The sequence below is a fragment of the Engraulis encrasicolus genome, chromosome 19, assembly GCF_034702125.1.
Source record: "Engraulis encrasicolus isolate BLACKSEA-1 chromosome 19, IST_EnEncr_1.0, whole genome shotgun sequence".
NCBI lineage: Eukaryota > Metazoa > Chordata > Actinopteri > Clupeiformes > Engraulidae > Engraulis > Engraulis encrasicolus.
Genome location: NC_085875.1, coordinates 52295101 through 52310097, shown reverse-complemented (window position 1 = coordinate 52310097; position 14997 = coordinate 52295101). Strand labels below are relative to the sequence as shown.

Genomic DNA, 14997 nt, shown 5'->3' with positions numbered 1-14997 from the left:
GAGAGGGGAGGCAAGGAGAGGATCAGGTAGGAGAGTAGTGGAGAGGAGAGGAGAGAAGAAGAGAGACGGAGAGGAGAGGAAGAAGGAGAGAAGAGAAGTGAAGAGAAGAGAGGAGAGGAGAGGCGAGGGGAGGGGAGGAGAAAAGAGGCATGCAGCAGCCCCACATGGCAGCTTAGCAGGTGGCAGAGGTGGTGGAGGTGACTGCTATTGTGTGGTGGAGGTGGTGGGTGGATTATGTTGCTTGAGCGTTTTTTGTCGACTTTGCAACTGTACTTTGCATATTTTCAGTAATACTGTAGCTCATACATATGTTGCAAGAGTACTGTCTTCAGTAACAGACCACTTTCTGCTGCTAGAGTGTTCGCATGATCATCTACAATAACAGTATTTAACCAAGTAAGACACAGGTCCTGTTATAAATTAGCTGTAACCAGAATGGCAATGACCAAGCTGTGATGTATTACTAAAGGCACTGTGGTGTAGTACTATGGTAGTACGTTTGTTGTAAGTTTTTTCAGTGACTTTTACAGCATTCCACTGGTGGAATGGTGTGCATTAGGGGGGAGGGGGTGGGGAGGTGCAACGAGATGCTAGGGCCATCCATCAGCATTTTATGATACAGTAGTACTCCCTCTACTGTTGTTTCACGAGACAAATATTTCTGTTGTCTCACTTTAGCTGTGTTTTATTAGGGCTTTAGTGTGCAACACATGGAGACACTTTTCATGAAAGTCGATGAGAGTCTGGAATCCTTGAAATCAAGACAAGCATACCATTAGCCACTGCCACAGTATTACAGTAAATCTCAATGTGTTATTGAGCAGGCTGTGTTGCATCACATTGTTTTTGTTTTATGTATTTATTTTTCAGGGACAATGCAGTGCACATTATTACAAACATGACATGGCAAGGCCATCACACAACTTGCAGATGTGAATACATAAAAGGTTTATAGCTAGATAGCTAATTTGCAACCTCAGTCCCTGGTCAGGCTTCCTATTCTAATAAAACATATTAATCACCTTGAATATACAATTATACAATATATACAGTATACAAATATGCAATTATATGCTATCTTAAACACACCTCCTATAACATTAAACCCTTGTGCAGGAAAAAAAAACAAAAATATGATTTGTGTGACCTATGTAGGCCTATGCTGTGATTACATTTTTGGTTTTCCTTCAGTCAGTGTTTCAGTTGTCTGTTAAATGTTTTAAACTCAGTCTGTGTTTTTATTACAGTTGGTAAATTGTTCCACATTTGAGTTCCAATAACTGAGAAACTTGATTGTACCTTATGCCATGCAGTTGCCATTCACTGCTCTTCTGGTTGCCACCCTTCTTGTGCTTTTTTGTTACAAAAGGACATGATACAGCAGAAGCAAGATTATTTTCACATTTAAAAATGTGTTTAAGAAAAGAAATTTGTAAAGAAAAGAAAATTTCATAAAATTCTCAAAGCTTAAACGGTTATATTTTGTTACTATGAGGCAGTGGTGTCATATTATTGGTTTCTGATCCAGTATCTTTTATGCCTCCTGTTTGTATATAGATATATATATATATAGGTGTATGTATATATATATATATATATATATATATATATATATATATATATATATATATATATATATATAGGTTTGATTGATGTCTGGGAGGCTTGGCTCATACAGTGATGCAGTGCTGTGGGAATACATCTACTGATGCAATCTGGACACATCTTCAGTGATGTTCCTGATATCATTGGGGGGTTTCGGGTCTTTCAACATCATACCCCCCGTCAACCAGGCGACCCAACCGGGGGTGATCAGGCCCCAGCTTGTGTCCAGATGGCGCGCTAGCTACCACGACTCCATGGTTCTCCTCTCTTGAGCCACAGCCATCTTGAGGCTCTCTCTGCCGCTTAAGTGGTATTGCGGATGGCTCTCCTCTTATGCAGTCCGACAATGCCCCAATGCACTGGGCAAGGACCGGGCAGCAAAGCCTCTGCATCCTACCTCGACTGGTAGGCACTTCGCCCTCCAACCTGACTGCTGGCACTCATTGGTCAGCCCTGCGTACTTGGAGAGCTTCCTCTCAAAAGCTTCTTCCAGGCGGTCTTCCCACGGGACTGTGAGTTCCAGCAATACGACCTGCTTGGTGGCCTCTGATACAAGGACGATGTCAGGGCGGAGGGTGGTGACTGCAATGTTGCTGGGGAACCTCAGCTGTTTCTCAAGGTCCACCAGAAGCTGCCAGTCTTTTGCTGAGGTCAGTATGCCTGTTGGTGCCTCGTTTGCTGGGGTAACCTGCTCTCCAGCCTTGACAAAGGTGATGTTGTTCTTGGGGGTACGCTGCTGCTTTGCCCATACCAGTCCTGTGCTGATAGCTTCGGCTATAGTCTTCAGGAAAGTAAAGATAGGTGTGACAGTATCATGGCATGAAAAAAAGATAGGTGTGACAGTATCATGGCATGAAAAAAACAACAAGGCTGCCTTAACATGATGTCTTATCATTCTAAAACAGTCATTGAAGTGAATTGATTGTTAGGAAAAAACATTGTATCACATGGCAGACAAAGCCAGTAATTATGTTCATGATATAGTCCTTACACCGTTTTGTTTTGTCTGAGGCGTGGATGAAGAATGATCCCTCACTCATACAGGCAGTCAGACTTGCAGCTACCGGTGACTAACACTATGAAAACAATAGCTCTTGATGGGCCGTTTATGCAAAGGTCTTTGGATCGATACGCGTGTTGCTATTTTTATTGCTCTGCAGACTGGCCTTGTCAGAGAGAGAGAGAGAGAGAGAGAGAGAGAGAGAGAGAGAGAGAGAGAGAGAGAATATGACAATGAAAGCAACCCAAACAAAACACAAGCCCTGCCTGTAAAGGTAGATGCCCTTACGAAAATGAACCATGGTTTTACTATGGAACTGAACCATGGTTTTTAGTTACTCATAGTTGAGGCACGTTTTTTCCAGCATGGTTTGTGACTATGGTTTAACTATTGATTGACTATAGTTTGATCATGGTTCAACTATGATTCAACCATGATTTGCCCATGGTTTAACTATGGATTTACCATCGTTTAACTATGCAAAAATTAACCATGGTTTTACTCTGACAACTAACCATGGTTAGTAGTTATTCAATACATTACAGTGAGCTGACGCTTTTTTTTAATCCGAAGCGACTTACAGGCTATTGGTTACAGTCCCTGCATCAATGTTACTAGCCATTCGGCCAGGGAAGGGGCATACTCACATGTAGTTATTCAGGGGTTTCTTGTTTTCTTGGGTAACCAAGAAATCCGTCGTTCGTGACTATGGTTTAACTAGTCGATTTTCATAAGGGTAGAGTAATCATGGCATGCCATGGTAGAACCATGTTAGCCTATTACAATAAAAAAAATCCCAGTAATACCATAGTAAGCCATAGTACAATTATGGTAGGTTCAGAGTACTTAGAGTAATCATGACATAGGTTACCATGGTAGAACCATGATAATCATAGTAAAACCATAATATCTGGTGTTGTCGGCTGTGATATAGAGGGGTGATCAGGCTTGAAAACGCCAGCGAAAGCTCGTGGGACCTGCTTAGATGGTGAGTGGCTTCATGGCTGAATGGTGCTGCTGAACAGGGCTGGATTGGCCAGAGGGCATACAGGGCATTGGCCCAGTAGATTGTTGATGATTTTGGTCCTCCCCCCCAATGTTGTAGTATAAAGCCTGGTTTAGACTCGTCCTTCATTGGAGGACACGCACTGTCAGCGAGGGGTAGCGGCAGATCAAGTACCCAAACAGAAACCATGCCCCCTCTTGTAGCGCTGAAAAGACACCTTGCCGCAATCAACGTATATATTTCTCCCAGGCTGAATTGTCCGCGATCTGCCGTTGCCCCCCTGTCCCCCCGCTGACAGTACATGTCCCCCAACTGAAGGAGGAGTCTAAACAGACCTGAAGTCCTAATTCCACAACAGCAGATCTCTCTGAATCAGATTTGAAAACTCATTTTGGCTGTTGTGGTCGAAATAGTTCATAACAGATGACTGAAAATGCCCGCCCTGAATATTTGATCTAGGCCAGCCCTGCTCCTGAATGCCTATTTCAGAAAGTGGGGAGGGAGGAGGTGGTGGTGGTGTGTGTGTGTGTGTGTGTGGGGGTGGGGGGGGTATGGGGGGGTCAGATATCGTCAACAAGTAGATAGCAGCGTGTGGATACAGTCAAAGGATAGTTGACCCAAGCCATTTGTGTCTGACTGCTGGCTCGCCCCTTTGAGCTCATTTCTTCACTGTCTGACGGCTGCCTTGAAATTGCCTTAACCCAGCACCCCTTTTACAGACCCCACCCCCATCCCAACTCCAACCCCTCCCCCACCTCCTGCTCTACCACCACCCACCTACCCACCACCCCTCTCTCTCCTGTTGCTATGGTACCACACAAGCGCTTTTCACTGCAGTGTGTGAATTTTAAATCTTGCTCTTGCCAAAGCATGTGCTTTAGCTTGAAGATGGACAAAGGGAGGAAGGAGACAAAGAGGGAGAGAGAGAGAGAGAGAGAGAGAGAGAGAGAGAGAGAGAGAGAGAGAGAGAGAGAGAGAGAAACAGAAAGACTGACAGAGAAAGGCGGACACAGGTAGGCAGGCAGGCAGGCAGACAGACAGACAGACAGACAGACAGACAGACAGACAGACAGACAGACAGACAGACAGAGAAAGGTGGACTGAGAGACATACATGCAGAGAAAGGCTTAGATAGATGTAAGGTAAGCAGGGAAAGGTGGCCAGAGAGCCAGTGATACAAAGGCTTAGAGACAGACAGAAAGACAGACAGATAGAGAAAGGCTTAGAGAGACGGACAGAGACCGGCAGAGACAGACAGAGCATTACTCTGGAAGCCACCATAACATAGCCTAATTTTCAGACCTAGCCTACTTGCGCAGGAAGACGGTGTTGTTCAGTTAAAACTGTTAGCTGATCTACACCCTCCATGTTCTTGCCCTCAGTGTTTGTGCCTTTCCAACACAGTTCGTCCTTCATCACAACCAGGGGCATTTTAATGTGTGGATGTGTGATGCATCATCATTATTGTTGCGTTTTATTTTTAACCGAAACCGGAAATCGCCATCATCAAAACAATGTCGTCCTCATTGAAGGGGCAATTGTGGCCTCTTTTGTCTTGTAGCCCCCACCACCACCCCCACCCCACCACCATTTCCCTTAATTTGTGCTTTATTATGTCAAATACTCCGGTCATGTCCTTTCCTCTTAATGAAAGTAGATGATTCTGTCAAAACAAAATACTGATTCTGAATTAGCTGCAAAGTGAGGTAGATGCTCAACCAAACATTTTTTTTCCAGATTCCAAGCTATTTGCTCAGTCAGTGCAATGCAACATTTCATTAGATATTGCAGCTATTCAATAGCACATCTAATGATGCATTATATTGAAGAAGTACTGTATAAAGATAGTATAGCTTGGCAGAAGATGACACTTTAATGGTCGCTTTCGGATCTCCACAAAAGCAGACCTCCCCATCAACATTTGTAATAAGAGAGTTCCTGAAACAGATTGTGAATCTCTAATTAGTTACGGTAATTAAGTATCAGACAAGGTTTGGCTTTTATTTCCCTTCGCTCTGTTTTTATGCAAGTTTAAATTGCTGGCATTTTGTTAAAGCAAGCGTGAGAGCACAGGTAGTTTGTTGAAAAACAACATGCTTCCATTTTGTTTGCCATAAGAAGGCATTTGCGTAAGTGACCATTGCGTAAGTGACAATTTTCCTAACATGCTCTGGTGATTTAAAATATTGCAGTGAGTGACAATTTCTTTTTCCTTATAGAGATGCTGTGCAACTTTTGAATAGTTTTCCAAGACAGTAGTTTTCAAAGTGGGGGCAAGGGACCCCTGCGTGGGGCCGCGAGGCGATGCTAGGGGGGCTGCAGCAAGTTTGAAGTAAGCATGGAAAAACAAACTAATATTTGAATGAATTGAATAACGGAAAAACAAAAAAAATAAGCTAAACCATATTCCTATTGGGTCATTTCACATGAAATCAGACACTTCGAGACCCGACTGACAAGGATTTCAATCATACTTGGTGTGCCGTTAAGTTTTGGAACCCCTATCTAAGGGTGAATCCCATTGCACCCCTTAGCCCTACGCCGATCCCCTTTGCCTCCGTTTTGCGCGTCCACGTGTAGGCGTAGTGGCATCCCGATTCACGTTCAGACAGATGGGTAGGGGTTCGGCGAAGGGCTTTCATCCCCTCCGCGCGGAGATTTTCCGACACCTCACTCCACGGACGGAGGGCTTCGACAGATTTCCCTGAATGCATTGCGATTGCATTTAAAAATGGGCGGCAAACCGCGACATCCACAACACACACAAGATTAAGTATTTTAGTTGCAATTGTCAGTTTTAAAGTGGTAATAATTATTCCATTGTACTAAGTTGAACATTGTCCTAATGTGTGATGGCCCTTTTCTCCGTGAAACGCACATGAAAAAAAAAATCGCTATTAACGTCAACATAATGCATGGAATTAGTCACAGCTGCGAGTGTCATTCCGTGATTGCTGAAGGGGCATCCCAATCCATAGGGGTTGCGTTTCAAGCCCTACACCTTGCGGCTTTGTTTGAAAGCACGAGGGGCAAGAGGAAGGCAAAGGGGTAGGGGTGGAGATTAGTAATGGGAAAGGCCCTAAGAAGACTCCTCGTATGGACAAGGATAATAGTTCACTTATAGTTCAGCACTTTGTAGTGAAGGCATCCACCTTGACAGCAAACACCTACCACCTTGAATAGGTCCCCTGAAAGTATAAAAAAATGTATTGCGAATGTAACTTTCAAGTCGCTTTCCTTTTTGTCCTTGATGTTTTTTTGCAAGTTTCAAGTCATATCATATTTCATATGAAACAATAGAACATGATCAGAGACAGTCTGTATACGAAGCATAACACTCAAAAATCTTTATGTCGTGAAATTACACTCATGACTAATCTGAAAGAAAATCCCAAATAGTGAGTCTAGAAGCGTAGCCAAGATGGCCGCCGAGTGAAAGGACCCCCAAACCCAAACTTCTACATGTGTATACGCACTAAAAATGTATGTAAGTGATTAATTACTATTGATTCTTGCATGAGACAATCAATACTTTAATGACATTACAAAGGTACCAAAACATGTTTTCATTTTGTCTTGATTTGGCCTACTGTAATTATAATGTTTGCAAGCAGAATTTTGGTCACAATCTCAACGCAAACAAATTCTGCAGACCCCCTGCAATATTTGGTGCACCCCCAGGGGGGGCAGCACTCCAAGTTAAGAACACCACTGGTCAAACACTTAAGTTTATTAGCCAAGAGGTTATCTCTTCCACCACCAGTAGGTAAGCTGGCATGCATCGTTTTTTCCTCACGCGGAGTGGCCAAGCAAGCCTTCATGTGCCCAGTAATGAGTCATTCAACCATCCAGATTTATCAAACAGATTCATTGACCTTGACAATATTGCGTCATGTAGCGTTAAAAGTCTCTGTGTCGGCAGCATATATAAAAATCTCAACTTTGACCTTTAGAATGTGTTTCCCTTAATTGGACTGCAGCATGAATTATCAACCCCTTTTCACCCATCATCATTTTTATATCCTCCTGGGGAGGGGAGCTGGCATGGGGGTGGGGGGTGCAGGAGTGGGAGTGGGGGCGGGCGGTGCATAGTTACTGGACCGTGACATGAGGTGCATGGCCAATGCTTCTTCTTCTGCCCACGCCAACCGGTCGCTTGGCCATGACCACATTGCGTCTGCCCACAGCTGCCCGTCACCAAGCATGAGTGTCACGTCAGGCTAGAGAGTTGCTCTCGTCTCGTCTCGTCTGCCCCGTCCCACGTCCAGGGTTGCCAGATGTGACTGATGATTTCCAGCCCAAAAAAATGCACACAAATTGCCTGGAGGCACTTAGTCCCGCCAAATTTGAACTAAATGTTATTGATTTCATTTCTATGGCCATAAATCTGCAACAAAAGCCCGCCCAATGCCATTTTTAACACACAGACAGCCATAATAAACAGCTCAATGGGCGGGGAAACCGCAGAGTCTGGCAACACTGTCCACATCCTCACACGCCCCCACTTCTCTTTGTCGCCGACATCTCTTCCTCATAGCTGTCACTTTCTTTCCTTTTAGCTGAGTTCACTATGCCCTCAGTGTGAAGCAGACCACATGTTTTGTTGTGGTCTTGCTGTTTGGCTGATACGGGTTGATGGGGAAACAACTAGAATCTTGTGTGTTGCTTTCTTTGATTGCTTTCACTGCATTTTTTCTTCATGATTGTGACTGCTCCTTTCTCTCTCTCTCTCTCTCTCTCTCTGAGTCAAGAAGCATTTTGTGTCTACATCTCTCCCTTTACTTGAACAAATTCCCCACAAAGATTGTTGATGTTACTGCCTGATGTCATGTAGCCTGGTTTATTTCTGTGCTTCTTGGGGAAGGCTCAGGGCTGGGGGTGAGGGGAGTGACTGTGGTGTGTAAGTGTGGAATGGAACGGTGAGTGTTGGAATGAAGTGTAACCTTTTTCCCATGACGATACACAGTCCATTTCACCCACACGGAAAGTCGCTATTTACAGCCTTTTAGTTTACGGCTGCTGGTGATGTGCAGTCATGAATAGAATCCAGAAAGACGTAAAATCACTGCACACTGGTACTGTAGTCTTAGATTTCCTGATTTGTTTTTTTGTGTGAAAAATGTGTTTTGCCATTGCTTCATCGTGATCGCTTCTGTCAATTTGACCCATTTGTCATTGCTACCCCGAAGCAGGCTATTCATAATTAACTAGCCACTCAGGCTACAGCGCTGCACCATCTGTCCTTCAGACTCTTGAAGGATTTCCGGTTGTATGTTGTAAATAAATAAATTAGGGGTGGGCAAACATGAAAAAAAACACATTAGCTCAATTACTTTCTGTGATTAATCATGAAAACCCAAAAATGAATTCAAAAGCCACTTCAAAAGCACCATTTTATTTGAAAATCACTGATTACAACGCACAGCCGACCACAGAAATAATTTGAATCTTTGAACAAGGTGTTAGGCTATGCCTACAATATTTTTATAGCCTTGCGAGCTGCAAAGGCGAGCCACATGCTGTTCGAGAACTGTGCAATGATCGCTGTAGAACTTTGTACCAAAAATGTCCATTCAGAAGTTGACGTCATAGGCTATGCCTATTTTGTTTTGCCTTCTTTACTAGACCCTGATTTCTTTTTCTCTGTCAGCAGTCACTGGAAGCAGTAACAGAAGCCCGCTGACACTTCAAAACAAAAGTAACGAACGACGGTCATAAAAGGCAAAAAAAAGCTCTAAAAAAACCCTAAACATTAACAAAATTTTTGACCGATAGGCTAGGCCTACTGACCTCAATAGTTAATGTACCGTTAACGCGTTAACGTTGCCCAGTCCTAAAATAAATACATAAATAAACAAGTGAATGAAGCAAGTGTTTGATAAAAGTGATGTGAATCTCACAATGACACTCAAAACGTATAATAAACTAGATTGCATTCTCACAGAAAATGCTGGAAGTCGGCTTGCCTTTTGGGGTAGAGATGAAACAAAGTACTATTGAGAAAACAAAGCTAAAAGAAATGTTGGAAAAAATCCATCCACCCAGTCAGAAGTTATGGGCCAAACAATTCAGCCATCTTGGATTCAGCCATCTTGAAAGTGTTGTAGCTCTGCGTTTTGGGTATATAGTAAATGACATACATGGTATTTTAAGTTGGCTAAGGAACACTGCATATGATATAATTTTGAAAACCAACATGGGCCCAAGTGGGATTCGAACTCACAACCTCCATATCTGTAATCCAGGACCTTTGCCATTGATACTAAATGACATACTGTACATGGTATTTTAAGTTGGCTAAGGAACAATGCATATGATATAATTTTGAAAATCAACATGGGTCCGAGTGGGATTCGAACTCACAACCTCCATATCTGTAATCGAGCCCCTTTGCCATTGATATTAAATGACATACATGGTATTTTAAGTTGACTAAGGAACATTGCATATGATATAATTTTGAAAATCAACATGGGTCCGAGTGGGATTCGAACTCCCAACCTCCATATCTGTAATCCAGCACCTTTGTCATTGATACTAAATGACATACATGGTATTTTTTAATTGGCTAAGGAACACTGTATATGATATAATTTTGAAAATCAACATGAGTCCAAGTGGGATTCGAACTCCCAACCTCCATATTGCTGATGCAGGACAATTACCATTGGGCCAAGCAGCTGCCTATAAAATGCCTTACAGCAAGACAATATTTCATTGCTTTGAAGAGCTGAACAATCGACTTATAGAACTGCAGAGCAGCTGCTCGTTAAGAATAGAATGTTGAGAGAAAGTGACAGTTGAGCTGGAGCCCTATATTGGCTGCACCTGTTCTGATTGACTGAATGGCAGTTAGTATGGTGCTCTAAGGCAGAGGGCAGAATCTAAAACAGTTTCTAGGGCTTTAGATTATCGTAAAAAAACTAGAAGAATTGGCACATGTCCTGGTCACAGATTGGAGTCATACGTGTGATCTTTCTAACAGTCTTTGAATGAAGTTTATAGGTTAAACGGTTCAGTCAGAAATGGACCTCTTGTAGAACATGCGCTGACCTCTTGAAAAAGGCACTTCAAGACTCAATGGGAAAAGTAATGGAAAAGCCCTGTCGTTTTTACACACCTGCCATTTAAAAAGTAATGGGAGTTGGGAGGTGAAACTTTGACAATTTGGAGACATCCCACAGAGCTCGCTAACAACGCGTCAACTAAACTTCTAGGTGAAACTGTTGATGTTTTATGAACGAAAAAGCCTCCTACACTCTGATCTTTAGAGTGGCGGAACCTTGGTTCATGAAGGTTCTACGATTGTTTTCAATGGGGACCCAAACTTGCACAAAATCACCAAAAACGGAAAAACGACAAGAGACACGGACACGCTATAGCAGAACAAATGATCTCCAAGCCGAGCCGGTCGTTTTAGTGTTTGAACGGTGTCTCTATCTCGAAAGGCCTAGGAGGAGATCCATTTTCTATTTTTACTTCCCTGCACAAGAGAATAAAGCAAGCAAGCAAGCATAAACTTTACTTAGAGATTACTAGAATCGGGCCTTGCTCTGCAAGCACGCTTAACTAGAAGCACTCACAGTGTGCAAACCTACATGCTGTGAAATCCTATGCATCCATCCAAATTTAAACATCTGTTTGGATCTCTGTCTATACCACGCAAAACTCTCCCAGCACGGCACCAAATGATCTCAAATTTGGACGCTGACTTTGAAGTGATATTGCGAGTTGCAGTGGAAAGTTTCATGCCGTTTGGACATAAGACACTTAAGATATTAGGCCTAGTTAAACTAAAGCCGGGCTTACACTGTGTGACCCGATTTTGCCACGATTTGGCACTCGGGCGACTTTTTGGGGAGTCAGGCCGATTTCTTGTTCAATCGCAAGTCAAATGTGAGTCTCGCGTTGTGTAGTGTAGCCTACATGGGGTAACGACAAGCGATTTCACCTCACGATCATGCAATCGTAGGGTCACTACGTCAGGTGCTACGACCCGATTTGACACTACACATGCACAAACTGACAGGGTGGCGCAATTCCCTCTCAAGCGAGTCCTCTTCTCCACCTCAGGTGTGCATGTTCCCTCCTCTGTAGACCCGAGAAACATGCCTGTCGTGTCGCACAGTGGGGACATTCTGCTCACATCCGACTGTCGGCTCATATAGTGTAAGGACGAGAGTCGTGAGATGTGAACTTTTAAATCTTTAAATTCCATCGTGCAGTGTGAGAAGGAGCTTAATATCCACGAGTGAAAATATTGGACAGTGTATGTATTTCACACACGGCATATCTGCCGTTTTGTCGCCATGGAATGAACAGCGTACCCAACATTCTATAATTTCATTGTTGAAGTCGCCACTGGCTGGTATCTGACAGCACAAGCATTTGATAGTGCAACCCACATTCCATTTAGAACTAAGCGCAACAGACACACACATGCTACACACGCTTACCACACACATTGCGCTTCCAGTAGGCTATCGCATCTGACACAAGGGACTTCGGTTTTCTTCAGTATCCATCGAATCTAATAATTCAAGAAGCGTCAGTCAGTCCTGCCTGTTCCACTTACAACTCCTGCACCACCCCAAAGTGAAGGGTGACACGGCGGTTTGCAGTGCAAAGTGTCACGCCGGTCGGACATAAATTAAACAAAATTGCATTGCCTTTTGCCGCTCTGCGAGATAGCATACATCTGCAAAACCAAACATTCCCTAATCAAGTCGTCTGAGGGCCACAACCCTGTTACAGACCAACAGCCTACCTGCTACACAAACGATCGATTTTTTAAAAAGTTGGCTTCATTCTTAAAATTCCTCTTATCTTGCCCCCTCTTTCTACTTTCGCTGAAGGCCTATCCGATGCTTTTTAAGTTTTACAATATTTAACCTCGTTATTCGAATTCACATGCGCTTGTGAGGTAGCCTACATCTTCCCAACCACGGTTAGACTAGCCAGCAGAACCAACCATGGGCAGAGATGGCCAAAATACAGCAAGTTCCTTTCGAGAGAGTTAAAAAAAAATTGATAGTGAGTCTACAGCCTGTGAAATTTAGACCAAGCGATCAACAGCATGTACGCGCCGCTGCACATAGTAAAGGGGGGGGGGGGTTTGATTAAGCCTACGCTTGCTAAAACACTATGGAGAGGGAGATCGCTTCAAAATGTGGAAATACAAATCTAAAATATTGTAGCCCTCACATACAGTATGTTGTGTGTTATGTTGCTCTAAATTGTTGGCCTAAAAAAAATATAGGTTACATGATATTTAAACAACTTTCATGTCTTTTGAGGAGCACATTAGGAGGGCGCTGGGTAGCTAAAAAATATCCCAGTTCTTTTTTTTTTGTAGTACAGTAGGCTACAACACAACATGGGCAAATAGGCACAACGAGCTCTGCACTAGTATAATATAACTTACGAAGATTTCACAGTGTTACGCCCTTTTTTTAAAAAAAAAAGTCTTTCTGCCTTGTTTTTGATTCCTGGATTCAAATCGTTGTTTGCAGAGAAAAACTACATATTTTTCAGGTTCGCAAACGCTAAGATCTGCGTTGTGAACACACTGGTCGGTTTGTGATAAGGTGCTGCAATTGGCACTGGCATGGTTCTCAGTCGGACTGATCGCGCCATAAGTGGTTACGTAAGAGGTTCTTCAGGATACATATCTTCAAGATTGCTATTTGAAAACATTACATTATGTAGAAGGTCCTTCACAATTGAAATAGCCCTTCAGGGCCTTAGATGATAATTTAAACTGTAGTATGTGTAAATTAATTTTGGTATCAAATGGTTGGTTGGTCCCTTGATACATTGACAAATGCATCCACTATGTGTCTTATTATGTGTATTTTTGTCAGCTACTTGACACCTGAATTTCCCCCTGCGGATCAATAAAGTTACTCTACTCTATACTCTACTAGAATTGGCTCCATTATTTCCATTACTTTTCTTACAGTGTCCAACTATTCTACATCAAATCAATCAGCATTCATCTAGCATTTTACTTCACATGACCGGTTACGTTACGCAAGAGAGGAGGACAGAACCACAGACACATGATGTTGTCAGTGCTGCTCACCCGTTGTCATTGCTTTGACAGTGATGGGTAAATGTCAGCCTGTTCCACAGGGCATGTTTAACTTTAACAGCTGCTTATATCCCAAGACAGGAAACTGACCTGTTAGACATCACCTTCATCAAAGATGCATTGTTAATATTATCATTTATGTGTATTTATTGTGTATTATTTATTGTGTATTAATTACTTATTATTGTTACTTATTTCCCATGACAGGAAACCGACCTGTTGGACATCACCTTCATCAAAGATGCAAGGACCGGAAAGTGCACAAAGACTCCCAAGGTATTTAAGACGTTTTTTAAAAAAATATATAAAAACATTTGAGCTTGTTATGCCTTTTTTTGAGGTAGGTCAGTAAGAGAGAGGTCAGTGTGTGTGTGTGTGTGAGAGAGCGAGAGAGAGAGACAGAGAGAGAGAGACAGAGAGAGAGAAAATGAGTGGAGAGAGAGAGAGAAAATGAGTGGAGAGAGAGAGATGGGAGCATAGGTCGGAATCGAACCCGGGTTGCCATCGTAATGGTATGGCGTTTTAGTTCATTGAGCCAGTACAGCAACCATTCTGATAACACTTTATTTGATGTGCTCTACGTAAGGGTGTCATTTAAGTAGGGAATAATGACTGACAAGGTGTCCCGATATCAAGGGAAATAATGGACGAGGCGGAGCATTCTAAGGGGTCTTACACACTAGGGCGGTAAAGCGTCGCGGAACGGCCGTGATTTTTACCGGCGTCGGTGAAAATACATTGAAACATATCTGTCCTAACACTAGGCCTGGGCGATATGAGAAAAACTTAGATTTCGATTATTTCTCCCCAAAATTTTCGATTTCGATTTTAATCACGATATGAATAAAATCACTTTTTTTTCCGCGGGAGGGGGGCATGAAGGGCATGAGACATACACAAGTTTATATTGTACTATACAATATAGCCTACAAAATATCTATGAAGGAGGAAAATGAGAAATAAAATGCCTAAAGCAAATATCTTTAACCACTAGAGGGATAACAGTCTAAAACAAATATTCTTATCAAGACTAAAGGTGCAATTGCCTATAGCAGGGGTAGCCTACTCAATTCAAAGTCCCAGAGTCCCCCAGTTTTTCCAAATTCCTCCCAATAACACACTCACACCCACAGCAGGTATTTAGTTTCCATTGACAGGATGGGAGAAAAAAAACTCTCATACAGGACCTCTATTTTCCTGGAGCATTGTGGGGTGATATGCCTGCCTAGTTCTCATTGCCACCGTTCAGTATTTATTTTTTTAATGACATAAGATTATCTGTTAGCCTATATT

General features: G+C 42.7%; 1 protein-coding gene across 1 annotated transcript in view; it reads left to right on the top strand.

Annotated features, from left to right (window-relative positions):
* Positions 1-14997, top strand: part of plcb1 (phospholipase C beta 1) — a 140450-nt gene that overhangs the window by 17848 nt on the left and 107605 nt on the right. Inside the window, exon 3 of the mRNA XM_063184679.1 lies at positions 13912-13980. Within this exon, the coding sequence (XP_063040749.1) occupies positions 13912-13980 (69 nt within the window). The remainder of the gene's footprint in view (positions 1-13911; positions 13981-14997) is intronic.